The sequence below is a fragment of the Castor canadensis genome, chromosome 12, assembly GCF_047511655.1.
Source record: "Castor canadensis chromosome 12, mCasCan1.hap1v2, whole genome shotgun sequence".
NCBI classification, from domain to species: Eukaryota; Metazoa; Chordata; class Mammalia; order Rodentia; family Castoridae; genus Castor; species Castor canadensis.
In genome coordinates this window covers 96,437,756-96,452,871 of record NC_133397.1, presented here as the reverse complement: position 1 = coordinate 96,452,871, position 15,116 = coordinate 96,437,756, and the positions used below count along the sequence as shown (strand labels likewise).

General features: G+C 36.5%; 1 protein-coding gene across 7 annotated transcripts in view; it reads right to left on the bottom strand.

Moving 5' to 3' along the window:
- Nucleotides 1–1,944: 1,944 nt before the first annotated feature.
- Lims1 (LIM zinc finger domain containing 1) overlaps nt 1,945–15,116 on the bottom strand; it is a 149,061-nt gene continuing 135,889 nt past the window's right edge. For 5 of the 7 annotated variants that reach the window (XM_074050540.1, XM_074050543.1, XM_074050541.1 and 2 more), the window contains exons 8-11: nt 7,718–7,766; nt 6,249–6,324; nt 5,883–6,075; nt 1,945–3,293 (exon numbers count right to left, since the gene is read on the bottom strand). In XM_074050540.1, coding sequence (XP_073906641.1) covers nt 5,928–6,075; nt 6,249–6,324; nt 7,718–7,766 — 273 coding nt within the window. In that variant the 3' untranslated portion in view covers nt 1,945–3,293; nt 5,883–5,927. The remainder of the gene's footprint in view (nt 3,294–5,882; nt 6,076–6,248; nt 6,325–7,717; nt 7,767–15,116) is intronic. The other 2 variants (XM_074050539.1, XM_074050537.1) reach the window with 1 other exon arrangement.

The following is a 15,116-nucleotide window of genomic DNA, read 5'->3' as shown; positions in this document are numbered from 1 at the left end:
GCAGGGAAAGCCGGAGCACTGGAAGAGAAGTGCCCAGCAGCGAGCACTCCCCCAGCTCGAAGCACACAGTGGCCCAGGGCTGGCTGCACTGTATATTAAGATATGTATGTCCTGTGTTAAGAATCAAAATATGTCAGCATTTATTCTCAATAAATTGTTCAGCAATTTATTCTCAAGATTCTACCACCCTTCTATATGGTGCTAAGACTTGGTTTATACATAATAACCAGGCCATTTTGTTTTATTCATATGTATGAATGTTTTATTATATTATATGGATATTTGAATCTTCATATGCCATTCATATAAATGTACATGTAAATGATGTACATTTAATACATTATTAATAATGATGAACATTTATTAAGCACCAAGAGTATACTGCAATGGTTGCTATATAAAAAAATGCAATTATTAATATAGTTCCCTGCCATTAAGCTTACAATCTAAAATAAAATGCAAGAATTCTGTAAGTCTACTTTAAAATTTCCTCCATTTAGAAATGGCTGTTTTGGCAAATGGATGAGGCAAAATGACATATTATTTCAGTATTAATGAGACTTTGAATATGATCCAAAAAATATTTTACTTATATACATTGTTCCCAATTACACTAGGTATACTTAGAAAGAAGAACACTTAGACATTTGGAAAGAATAGCGATTACTTCATATTGCCTTGTAGGACTTTAAGCAGAGATGCTTACTGACCCAAGTTTCTCAGCAGCCAGGTAAGTCCCAAGGAAAATATTATGAACTGGACCAAATTTGTCTTCTATTCCACCTAATCCTTTTCAACTACTTCCTTCTTTCCCACATGTATCAAGGAAGAAAGTACTGTATCTAGGGTAATCTAGATTACCCCATTAGAGGCCTAATAAATTGAACTTCTAGGAAATATTAACTCATGGGACCTCTGGCTATAGGAGATGCCTAGTATATATGGCATGTAAACAAAGGCAGTCAAGTTCAGTTCATGCATCTCCAAAATGACTGAGCATACATAAATGCCTGCTTTTCTGCTCCGTATTTCTGATAGAGGGTTATATATGAATTTGACATAAAGATCCTGTACAAACTCTGTCCTATTTTGTCTATACGCATAGTATAATATTTAATAAATACTTTCAAGGTTTTCATTGCTGGTCATTAATAGCTAACAAAGGCACACTCAAGGAATTTTGATTCTTATTGTCAAATGCAAAGACTGTTTTAAACTACTGACCACATAAATCCTAAACTACATATTGATTATTTTATATCATTTATCACAGTTCTTTTAACTTCAAAAGAACCCTAAAAAATAAATTGGCTACAAGTTATCTGAAAACTAAAATAGTATTTATTTTATAATGTGCACGATCAAAATTCTTAAAAATTCATGCATATAAGTATTCTTATGGCATATTCTGGGGAAAAAAAACCCCAATGATATTCCTCCTTTTTTATTTTTGGTGGTATTGGGGTTATAACTCAGGGCTTGGTGCTTGCTAGGCAGGTGCTCTACTGCTTAAGCTATACCTCTATCCTTTTTTGCTGTGGTTTTTTTGAGGCAGGGGCTCACTTTTTGCCCAGGCTGCCCTGGACCACAATCCTCCTATTGTACACTTACCGCTGTCACTTAAGATGATAGGCATGTGCCACCAGACCCAGCTTTATTTTGTTGAAACGATGGTCTCTCAAACGTTTTTGCCTGGGCTGGCCTAGATCCTTCCGATCTCAGCTGGGATGACAGGTGCATGCTACCATGCCCAGCTATTGGCTGAGATGGAATCTTGTGAACTGTTTGCCCAGGCTGACCTCAAACTGCAATACTCCCGATCTCAGCCTCCTAAGTAGCTAGGATTACAGGTGTGAACACTGATGCCTGGCTTAATTTTCTTAATGTCTTCCAACTTTAAAAAAATGTAGCTCAGTAGTAGAGCATTTTGTCTAGCATGTGTGAGGCCCTGGGCTTAATCTGTAGCACTGCAAAAAAAAAAAAAAAAAAAGCAAAAAACCCACTAATTTTGAGTTAAAGTTAATATTAAAAACAATGTTCTTCCCATATAAAAGTAGCACTTAGACTTCCTCCTTACAGTAAAAAAATCCAATTAATTACGATATTTGAAATGGAAAACCTGAAACAAGTATCAACATCATTCTCGTCCAATAAAATGACAGTAATTAATTTCAGTGGGCTTCTAAGAAAATATTTTAATTATATCTGTGGTAAATGAGTTTGAGTTTACTGGTCTCAGTCAATGCACTTAGTTTTGGCCAGTATTATATGAAATAGCTAGAATTCCTGATGAAGACGTGTTTTCTAAGGCAAGGCAAGTTTGATTATGCACAAAACATAGATATTGGCATGGTTATAAAGGCAATGTGATCAGTACATATACATCCACTTTTCAAAAAATGATAATTCCAAGCTACATAATATTCAATTTCATGTTAATTCATATACTATATGTTTGACATTAAGCTTAGAAGCACAATTGCTGTATCACATTAAAAGGACTTCATTTTCCCAATATTGCAAAGTATGCTGTATATTCAGATACCTGGTATAATTTTTTTGCACAAAAATTTAAAAGATATATACTAGCTAGCTACCACTACTGTGTTAAGTATTCATACAAAGAAAGCTTAAGAGGAAACTAAAATAGATAACTAAGCATAATAATTGTTGCATTTAACAAAGTAGTTCTGAATACACTTGTTTCTTAGATGTGTATATTCATTTTACAACTATTAGTCTGATAAACACACTAAAATTGTGTAAGATGTGTTGGTTATTTTCCTTTCCCATATTCTCCCTAACAGTGGGAGTAATTTTTTTTTGAACATAAAGCAAAATGTTTATTTTGTAATGTGAGTCATGTAAAAGCTGACTCTTTTCATTTTGAAAAGTTGTATTTAATTTTGGCAGTCTCCATTAAAATTTAACATTTAACCATGCACTTTTTTCCTGTATTGTCTACATGTCAACTAACTGGTATTGGTAAACAAAGGCAAATCTTCATTCTATCTGTGTCTACATCCGTTTATACAGTTTTTCTAAATGAGAAAAAGAGATGAAGACAACCATTCTTCCCTCTCAACTGCCTTGAGATTTAGCTTTAAGTAAGAGTAGATCAAGACAAGTAATGTTGGTTATCTCTAAACTTTGCATGGAAGAGAACAAATGAAGAATGTTATTTCCTTCCTAAAGTCTCAGCTAGTTTCTTCAGTCTTTTCTTCAGCTCCAATGGAAATTTCTCATAGCACTTCTTACAGACTGGCTTCATATCAAATTCCACAAATTTATTCCTGAAGATATTATATACAAAAAAAGAAATTAGTATTCAACATAAACATATAAACAATGTGAAGCATTTTCATTGAGCTAAATGAACACATTATAAAATAACACCCATATTCATGATACTAAAGAACTGTCATTCTATTCTTAAATTCTTACCCTTGTAAATGCAAAAATTGATGATATCAACTGAAAAACTTCTCCTTACATTTATAGAACAGAATAATTTGGATTGGGTGTGTTTCAGTGATAGAGCACTTGCCTAGCATGTGCCAGGGCCTGGGTTCCACCTCTAGCAATGCAAAAACAAAAACAAACAAACAAAATCCCATTACTTTTGATTTAAAGTTAGTATTAAAAACAATCCTCTTCCAGTATAAAAGTACATGTTGAAGAACACAGAATATATACTTAATTTTTTTGGGTGGTACTAGGGTTTGAACTTAGGGCCACACACTTGCTAGGTAGGCATTCATACTTGAGCTACTTTGCTAGCCAGAACATATATTGTTTTGCTCAGTGCTAATTAAACAGGAAATCAAATGTAAATATAATTTATGTAAAGCCAATCAAATTTTAAAGTACCATAAGAATACCTTAAAGAATAAATTTATTTAAAGAGTTTTTTGTAATATGAATGATTTATTTATTAGAGGTAAAATGATTTCACTAAGTATTTAAAATTAGGCAGCTATAAGGTTTTATCTTTCATGGTATAAAATGGTTTTCTTTCTATGCCCTAACACCTCCTCCCACAAAAAAAATCACCTTAAATCTTTTTTAAAAAGATCGTAACTCATAATGGGTTATTTTGGTTGTCTAACAAAAAGGCTACTAAGGGAGATATAAGAAAGTTTGTTTTGGGGTTATTTTGTTTGTTTGTTTGTTTTGGAGATACTGACAGTTGAACTCAGGGCCTCAACTTGCTAGGCAAATGTTCTATCACTTGAGTCACTCTACCAGTTCTTTTTGCATTAGTTATTTTTGAAGTAAGGTCTCGCTTTATGCCTGAACTGTCTTGATACTATTTGTGCTTCTCCATGTAGCTGGGATGACAGGTGTGTACCATCAAGTTCAGACCCTGGTCAAGATGGAGTCTTACAAACTTTTTGCTCTCTACTTCCCTAGAGGTTAGGATTACAGGTTTGAGCCACCATTCCCAACAAGTTTTTAATTACTCTTGAACACAAAGATAACCAGCTTGGTTGTGGGTATTTTACAGCCGATGGCAATTATGGAGAACTCAATTTTTTTTTAAAGCTACAACAATATACATTATTAATGTATTTGTAAACAGTCCTGGAGAAAATAACTTTTCTTATGGTTTCCTGACCATCTCTAATGCATTTCCAATGGAAAAGTACAGCGGCTTATTAATAATAATTCAAAGTCTTTAATTTTGAGTTGAGTAAATATATTACTTTATAACTTGTTTATTTGCTATGAAATTATACTTAGAAAGCATTTGCAGAATAAGTGTAGTAATAACACTGTCATCTATGACAATAATTACAAAATATGTAGATGTAAGTCTTAATGCATTTTTAAAGTACACTAAACTAAACTATTTACTTTGAGGTAATTTTGAAGAACAATGTTAATAGCAAGGTTAATTCCTAACCACATATTTTAATTTTCTGATTTTAGAATACTATTTTCCACAGAGAAGTGAATGCTGATATGACCGAAATGTTACATCTCAACTGGAAAAGCAAAAGCTTCAAGCTTGATTTAAATAGCCTGATTAGGTTTCCTCAGAACAAAAGCTATTAAAACTGTCATTTTGGGGATGAAAGTTTATATAAATTATTCTGCTTTTAGAAAGACTACTTAGCAAGTGCTCCATTGTCTTAAGTTTATATTTGCTTTGTAATTCCTCTACAGAAGGAAACATGGAAACTGAAACAACAGAAGTTTTTAGTGATCAAAACACAATGGTAACCATGAGGGAAAAATTAATCATGCCAATAATTCAACAGAATGTCAAAGATTGAAATACTTCCCCTGAAAACCAAGAGTAAAAGAGTTTGAAGACATTAGGGAAAGAATTCATAAGCAGTAGCATAGGGGCATTGTATGAAAGCACAGACACAAAGGCCACTGAGAACAGGTATCTTGTTATGTACATCAGATTGACTTTGCTTAGATATGAAACACGCTGAGAAAGCTTAACACAGAACTTAGAACACATGTAGTTTTAAAAACATCAAACATATAGAATTTCTCAATTAAATGAATTCAGGGAAAGAAATCAAAGACTAGGATTTTAAAAGCTGCAGTTGTCAGATAAAAATACTTTAAAACTTTTCCCATTATCAACTAAAAGATTGGAAATCTTCCTCTTGAGAGAAAAGGTGTCTTTGCCACAGTATGGTTTAGAAAAGGAGGTAAGTGAGTATACAAGTGGAAGGGAAATAGTGCACACAGCCAGTATGAAGTGTGGACCTTATTAATTTTTATAATTTTAATAATTAAGCAACAGGACCAACTCCACACAGGACAAGTATTTCAATCTCTGATGATCACAAAAGCATGCACAGAGGAAAAAAAAAAGCAAAAGACAGAAGCAGAACAAAAACATATTCTAAAGGACTAACCAAGGAAGAAATTAGTGAAGATGATGACAGGAGGGATAGAAAAGTTTACAAACAGACTGGTTTTTTCTTTTTTTGCTTGTCTTTATCCTTTGCTTCTCTCTCCCGTTTGGCAAGTCGCCTCTTAAATTCTTCTGGCATTTTCTCATAACAGTGTTTGCAGACAGGTTTTAGATCAATTTCAACAAACTTATCCCTTTGAGCAGAACAAAGAAGGAATAGGGAACAGTTAAAGGAAGAACCTTTGTTTTTAAGAAGGCCTAAGGAATCAAATTATTCTCTTTTTAAAAAATTCTGGGAATATTTTCTTAAACATCACCCCAAAGTTTTCAGCCTTAGGAGTTACACAGGACCAGACCGAGGACTTACTTGAGAGTCAGTTTGGTGTTGCAAGTGGAACAGGCAAAGCAACTCACACACCAGGCCTTGTTGAGGGCAGAGACAACTAAGGAGAGAGAAAGACCTGGTCACATGGAAGTACACATCCTGCTATGGAAAGAGGGAGCACTGAAACAGGATGAAAGTTTCTCCCAAACCACTGGAGGAGGGTCTCAAGAACCTATTTCTTGAGACATTTTCTCACAAAAGAATCACATGGTTAAAAAGCTCAATGCCAGGGAGGGAGTGGGTCAGGGGGGAGAAATGACCCAAGCATTGTATGCACATATGAATAAAAAAAAAATAAAAATTAAAAAATAAAATAAAATTCAGTTCTTATAAAAAAAAAGCTCAATGCCATAAAAGTGCTTTGTATGAATCCATCTTAAAAAAATTTACACTTTTTCAATTAAAAAAAAAATATATATATATCTATATATATATATAGATATATATATATATAAATATATATATAAACCAAGCACCTACAGTCTTCTGTGACTGTAGGCTTCAATTTGGGGAAGTTTATTTATGCCCTTTCTAATCTTTATAGTTAATTTTTCCTTTTCCTTAAGAATCTGTGACACCAAAGATTATGCCCCTCAGCTGTGCACAGCCATCTGTAGGTGGATGGCATCATTCAGATGGGCTTTTCTGACAAGCATGCAGACAGCACGCTTGATGTCCCCATTGCTGTTTGCCCAAAAAAGAAATATAAACTAGATAAATAATTTTTTAAAATCCAGTCATTAACTTAGGAGTTTTTCTACCACAGTTGGCAAAAACATAGCTTTGATAGCTTCATTTATCTGATAACTGTCTCCTAGCACTAAAGATTGTTTTCCTGAACTAACTTTTTACAAACTGCATATGAGTGGTGTTTCACAAAATATTTCCTGAGTTAGGTGATGTCTGCTGAGAACCATGAAGCATGCTGAAAACAAGACTGTTTAAAACTTTGTCAGGAAGTGCCTGCCAGAATTATGCTGGAGACTATTAGCAAACACAGCTGCTTCCCCTCAGTTCCAGTCAATCTGCCCTGCTTAACCTCTGCACAAGAGTGGCAAATCCCAGCAAAGCCTGCAGATGACAGGCACAGTGTTGAAGTGACTTCCTGACTGCCACAGATTAAACTGCTCCAAGTAAACACTGTGCCAGTGCTGCCAGACACTGGAAATACAAACAGATCATAGGGTCCACCAGGAACACTTCCCGTATCTACTGGGCCAGCAACACTGCGGAAGTGGCCTCAATAAATGAGTAAATAATTCAACTCTTGGGTTTTATTATCTCACTGCTAAACACTACTTGGGAAATATGCCAAAGAGAGAGAGAGTGAGAGAGAGAAAATAAATAACTGATAATGATCACATTCCAGCAATAGCAACAATCAACCATTTTCACATTACCCAAGTGTTTTTGTGTCAAAATGCTCCCACTTAAGACCCACAGATACTTACCATCACCTTCTATGACACGGTTGCAGTGGAAACAAACATCACCAAATAACTGAATGAAAAAAAAGTAGGAAAAGTTCAGTTTTGAACACCAATATTCAATATAGTTTCAATTCTTTCTACCACTTAAAAACAAACAGCTGGCAACCAAGAGCCAAAATGTACCATTTGTAGAGAAAATTAATAAAAGTTGATAACTAGTTACTTCTTACATTGAAAATTATTTACTTTTTTTTTTTTTTTTTGTAACAGTGGGAGTGTTTGGGGGCCTAGGAGGAGGAAGGAGAAGAAAAGAGAATGGTAGAGAGCAAATAACATTGAAATACACTGCATCTGTGTAGGAAGAAAGCATAACGAAACACAGTGAAAGCTGTTGAATAACAGGGGTGGGAGGAAAGGGTAAGGAAGAGAAATAAATGGGGTTAGGCTGGTTAAAATACAATATACTCACTGGTGAAATACCATGATGAAACCTCTTTGAACAATGAATATGCACTCAATAAAGAAGGACAAGGAAGAATTCCAAGATGGCGGCTAGAGCCGGTGCAGAGAATCTCCACTTCACGTTAAACGGAGAACCGAGGAGGCCCCCGGGGCCGCCAGTGGCCGGCGCCCATACAGCTTGGGAAGACGCGGACCAGGTGAGCTTCGCGGTACCGCGGTAGCCCCACAGACAAGCCTGGGCCAGAGCAGCATAGCCCCCTGGACAGACTGACCTCCACCCGGGAAAAAAAGAGAAACTGAGTACTAAGCAATAAGAACAGTTAAGACACGCTGGAAAGAGGGTGGGGCGCCCTGAGCGCTGAAGATTGGGGGAAGGGAATCCTTCCCGGGACTGTAAATAAATGAGCCGGGCGGGCAGGAGAGGCTCTGGCGGGAGCGGGGTGCGCCCAGCAGCCAGGAGCGGGGACACTTGTGAGAAGAGGGAAGACCCACTTCCCACGTGAACTGTAAATAAACACGCAGGCCTGACAACGCGGGGCAGTGGCACCTTTCCCAGTGCTTGGAAAGGGGAAAGCCTGTAGCAGAGGCCCCCCGCACAGGAGAACTCTGAGCAAACAAAGCCTGTGGGACCAGGTGAGTGCTAAGCTCACCCCAGAGATCTGCATAAATAACGCCTCCAGCTACAGGCTGAGAGCAGCAGGCAGGCGAGCCACAGTTGCAGATACCACTCTCAGAACTGCCTCCAGACGCTTTTTTTTCTTTTTCTCCCTACCTTTGATGAGAGAACAACCGAATTACACCTGCAAGCCGAAAAACTTACTGAAACTGTATTGCATTTGAACTGGGGACACTTGGTGGGGCTTTTTTTTTTTCTTTCTTCTGTGTGTATGTGAGTGTAGTTTTGTTCTACTTTATGCATCCCCTTTGATGAGACAACTACAAACATCTGAGGCACCAACTCCAGGACTGGAGATTGAGACGGACATCCAAATTATTAAGACTGAAATTGCATTGCATATAAACTTGGAAGTTTTTTGGTTTTCTGTTTTGTTTTTTTGTTTTTTAATTTTCTATTTTCCATTTTATTTTAATTCATTTTTATAAATAGATATTACTTTCATATACTTATTTTTTATTTTTTTATCTTTGATTTTCAATCCTCTCTCTGTCACTCTATTGTCTGTTCATCTTACTGTCGATTAGTACACTAACACTCCCTGTTTATACCTTTGAAACTCTCTTGTCTGATACCTTGTTCTGCTTTCTCCCTCTTGTCTGTATATTTGTTTTCCCCTTTTCTTTAACTTCTTGCTTTCTATCTCAGCTCACTCTTCCATTCTAAATATTACCATTGTTATTATTACAAGCTAGAAAATACTTAATTACACACAGTACAGGGACAGTAACAACACCAAGGACAATGACAGGAAGACAGAAAAAACAAGGAAACCAGTTTCCCCACAGCAAAAAATTAGTACAGGAACCAGAGGGGAATGAAGAGAACAGAAACTCAGAGCCAGACTCCAACAAAATGAAGATAAACTATGCCAAAGGACCCAATGAAGCCCACAAGAATAATTTAAAAGAAGACATACTACAAGTACTCAATGAGAATTTTATAGAGATGATACTGGATAGGGTCAACCAAAATGTACAGGAGACACTCAAGAAATTCCAAGACAATAAAAATAGAGAATTTGAAAAAGCAAAAGAAGAAATAAAGGAAACCATAGAAGCACTGTATAAACACCAAAGTGAAAGAGAGAACACAATGAATAAATGGATAAATGAACTCAGGACAAAAATAGACAACAATAAAGAAGAAAACAGCCAGGATATGGAAAACCTCAGAAAAAAGAACGAAACAGAACTGCAAAACAAAACGGAAGGCCAATCCAGCAGAATAGAACAAACAGAAGACAGAATCTCAGAACTTGAAGATGAAATGGTAATTAAAGGAAAAACTGAAGAACTATTAATTAAACAACTCAAGACCTGTGAAAAGAAAATGCAAGAACTCACTGACTCCATCAAAAGACCAAACTTGAGAATCATGGGCATCGAAGAAGGAGAAGAGGTGCAAGCGAAGGGAATGCGTAATATATTCAACAAAATAATAACGGAAAATTTCCCAAATCTAGAGAAAGATATTCCCATACAGATGCAAGAGGCCTCCAGGACACCAAACAGACCAGATCAAAATAGAACTACTCCACGACATATCATCATTAAAACAACAAGTTCAGAAACTAAGGAAAGAATATTGAAGGCTGCAAGAGAGAAAAAACAAGTAACATACAAAGGTAAACCCATCAAAATCACAGCAGACTTCTCAACAGAAACATTAAAAGCAAGAAGAGCGTGGGGTGAGATCTTCCAGGCACTGAATGAAAATAACTTCAACCCCAGGATACTCTACCCAGCAAAGCTATCATTCAAAATAGATGGAGCAATAAAAGTCTTCCATGATAAGCAGAAACTAAAACAATATGTGACCACAAAGCCACCATTACAAAAGATTCTGCAAGGGATCCTGCACACAGAAAGTGACACCCAACTTAACCATGAAAAGGCAGGCAGCACCAAACCACAGGATAAGAAAAAGCAAGACAGTAGAGAGTAACATCAAGTTAGGTACACACAATCAAACCTTCAAACAACTAACATAACTAAATGGCAGGAATCACCACATACCTATCAGTACTAACGCTTAATGTTAATGGACTTAATTCACCCATCAAAAGACACCGTTTGACAAAATGGATTAAAAAAGAAGATCCAACAATTTGTTGCTTACAGGAGACTCATCTCACCGACAGAAATAAGCATATGCTTAGGATGAAAGGCTGGAAGAAGATTTACCAAGCCGATGGCCCCCGACAACAAGCAGGAGTAGCAATACTTATCTCTGACAAAGTAGACTTCAAACCTACATTGATCAAACGAGATAAAGAAGGACATTCCATACTAATAAAAGGGGAAATAGACCAAAAGGAAATAATAATCATCAATCTGTACGCACCCAATGTCAACGCACCCAATTTCATCAAACATACCCTGAAAGACCTAAAAGCATATATTAACTCCAACACAGTGGTTGTGGGAGACTTTAACACTCCATTATCATCAATAGATAGGTCATCCAAACAAAAACTCAATAAAGAAATCCAAGATCTAAAATATGCAATAGATCAAGTGGACCTAGTAGATGTCTACAGAACATTTCATCCAACCTCTACACAATATACATTCTTCTCAGCAGCCCATGGAACCTTCTCCAAAATAGATCATATCCTAGGGCACAAAGCAAGCCTCAGCAAATACAAGAAAACAGAAATAATACCATGCATACTATCTGACCACAATGCAGTAAAAGTAGAACTCAACAACAAAAGTAAAGACAAAAAACATGCAAACAGCTGGAAACTAAATAACTCATTACTTAATGAAGAATGGGTCACCGATGCAATAAAAGAGGAAATTAAAAAGTTCCTAGAAGTCAATGAAAATGAAAACACAACCTACCGGAACCTATGGAACACAGCTAAGGCAGTCTTGAGAGGAAAGTTTATAGCCATGAGTGCATATATTAAAAAGATTGAAAGATCCCAAATCAATGACCTAATGAAACATCTCAAACTCCTAGAAAAACAAGAACAAGCAAATCCCAAAACAAACAGAAGGAGAGAAATAATAAAAATAAGAGCTGAAATCAACGAAATAGAAACCAAAAAAACCATACAAAGAATTAATGAAACAAAAAGTTGGTTCTTTGAAAAAATAAACAAGATCGATAGACCCCTGGCAAACCTGACTAAAATGAGGAGAGAAAAAACCCAAATTAGTAGAATCAGGAATGCAAAAGGGGAGATAACAACAAACACCATGGAAGTCCAGGAAATCATCAGAGACTACTTTGAGAACCTATATTCAAATAAATTTGAAAATCTAAAAGAAATGGACAGATTTCTAGATACATATGATCATCCAAAACTGAACCAAGAGGAAATTAATCACCTGAATAGACCTATAACACAAAATGAAATTGAAGCAGCAATCAAGAGTCTCCCCAAAAAGAAAAGTCCAGGACCTGATGGATTCTCTGCTGAATTCTATCAGACCTCTAAAGAAGAACTGATACCAACCCTTCTTAAACTGTTCCATGAAATAGAAAGGGAAGGAAAACTGCCAAACACATTTTATGAAGCCAGTATTACACTTATCCCAAAACCAGGCAAAGACACCTCCAAAAAGGAGAACTATAGGCCAATCTCCTTAATGAACATTGATGCAAAAATCCTCAACAAAATAATGGCAAATCGAATTCAGCAACACATCAAAAAGATTATTCACCACGACCAGGTAGGCTTCATCCCAGGGATGCAGGGGTGGTTCAACATACGAAAATCAATAAACGTAATAAACCACATTAACAGAAGCAAAGACAAAAACCACTTGATCATCTCAATAGATGCAGAAAAAGCCTTTGATAAGATCCAACATCATTTCATGATAAAAGCTCTAAGAAAACTAGGAATAGAAGGAAAGTTCCTCAACATTATAAAAGCTATATATGACAAACCTACAGCCAGAATTATACTTAACAGAGAAAAATTAAAACCATTCCCTCTAAAATCAGGAACCAGACAAGGATGCCCACTATCTCCACTCCTATTGAACATAGTACTGGAATTCCTAGCCAGAGCAATTAGGCAAGAAGAAGGAATAAAAGGAATACAAATAGGTAAAGAAACTGTCAAAATATCCCTATTTGCAGACGACATGATCCTATACCTTAAAGACCCAAAAAACTCTACTCAGAAGCTTCTAGACATCATCAATAGCTATAGCAAAGTAGCAGGATATAAAATCAACATAGAAAAATCATTAGCATTTCTATACACTAACAATGAGCAAACGGAAAAAGAATGTATGAAAACAATTCCATTTACAATAGCCTCCAAAAAAATCAAATACCTAGGTGTAAACCTAACAAAAGATGTGAAAGACCTCTACAAGGAAAACTATACACTTCTGAAGAAAGAGATTGAGGAAGACTATAGAAAGTGGAGAGATCTCCCATGCTCATGGATTGGTAGAATCAACATAGTAAAAATGTCTATACTCCCAAAAGTAATCTACATGTTTAATGCAATTCCCATCAAAATTCCAATGACATTCATCAAAGAGATTGAAAAATCTACTGTTAAATTTATATGGAAACACAAGAGGCCACGAATAGCCAAGGCAATACTCAGTCAAAAGAACAATGCAGGAGGTATCACAATACCTGACTTCAAACTATATTACAAAGCAATAATAATAAAAACAGCATGGTACTGGCACAAAAACAGACATGAAGACCAGTGGAACAGAATAGAGGATCCAGATATGAAGCCACACAACTATAAGCAACTTATCTTTGATAAAGGAGCTAAAAATATACGATGGAGAAACAGCAGCCTCTTCAACAAAAACTGCTGGGAAAACTGGTTAGCAGTCTGCAAAAAACTGAAACTAGATCCATGTATATCACCCTATACCAAGATTAACTCAAAATGGATCGAGGATCTTAATATCAGACCCCAAACTCTTAAGTTGATACAAGAAAGAGTAGGAAATACTCTGGAGTTAGTAGGTATAGGTAAGAACTTTCTCAATGAAACCCCAGCAGCACAGCAACTAAGAGATAGCATAGATAAATGGGACCTCATAAAACTAAAAAGCTTCTGTTCATCAAAAGAAATGGTCTCTAAACTGAAGAGAACACCCACAGAGTGGGAGAAAATATTTGCCAATTATACATCAGACAAAGGACTGATAACCAGAATATACAGGGAACTTAAAAAACTAAATTCTCCCAAAACTAATGAACCAATAAAGAAATGGGCACGTGAACTAAACAGAACTTTCTCAAAAGAAGAAATTCAAATGGCCAGAAAACACATGAAAAAATGCTCACCATCTCTAGCAATAAAGGAAATGCAAATTAAAACCACGCTAAGATTCCACCTCACCCCTGTTAGAATAGCCATCATCAGCAACACCACCAACAACAGGTGTTGGCGAGGATGCGGGGAAAAAGGAACCCTCTTACACTGTTGGTGGGAATGTAGACTAGTACAACCACTCTGGAAAAAAATTTGGAGGCTACTTAAAAAGCTGGACATCGATCTACCATTTGATCCAGCAATACCACTCTTGGGGATATACCCAAAAGACTGTTACTCCAGAGGCACCTGCACATCCATGTTTATTGCGGCACTATTCACAATAGCCAAGTTATGGAAACAGCCAAGATGCCCCAGCACTGACGAATGGATTAAGAAAATGTGGTATCTATACACAATGGAATTTTATGCAGCCATGAAGAAGAACGAAATGTTATCATTCGCTGGTAAATGGATGGAATTGGAGAACATCATTCTGAGTGAGGTTAACCTGGCTGAAAAGACCAAAAATCGTATGTTCTCCCTCATATGTGGACATTAGATCAAGGGCAAACACAACAAGGGGATTGGACTATGAGCACATGATAAAAGCGAGAGCACACAAGGGAGGGGTGAGGATAGGTAAGACACCTAAAAAACTAGCTAGCATTTGTTGCCCTTAATGCAGAGAAACTAAAGCAGATACCTTAAAGCAACTGAGGCCAATAGGAAAAGGGGACCAGGAACTAGAGAAAAGGTTAGATTAAAAAGAATTAACCTAGAAGGTAACACCCACACACAGGAAATCAATGTGAGTCAATGCCCTGTATAGCTATCCTTATCTCAACCAGCAAAACCCCTTGTTCCTTCCTATTATTGCTTATACTCTCTCTACAACAAAATTAGAGATAAGGGCAAAATAGTTTCTGCTGGGTATTGAGGGGGGGAGCGGGAGGGGGTGGAGTGGGTGGTAAGGGAGGGGGTGGGGGCAGGGGGGAGAAATAAACCAAGCCTTGTATGCACATATG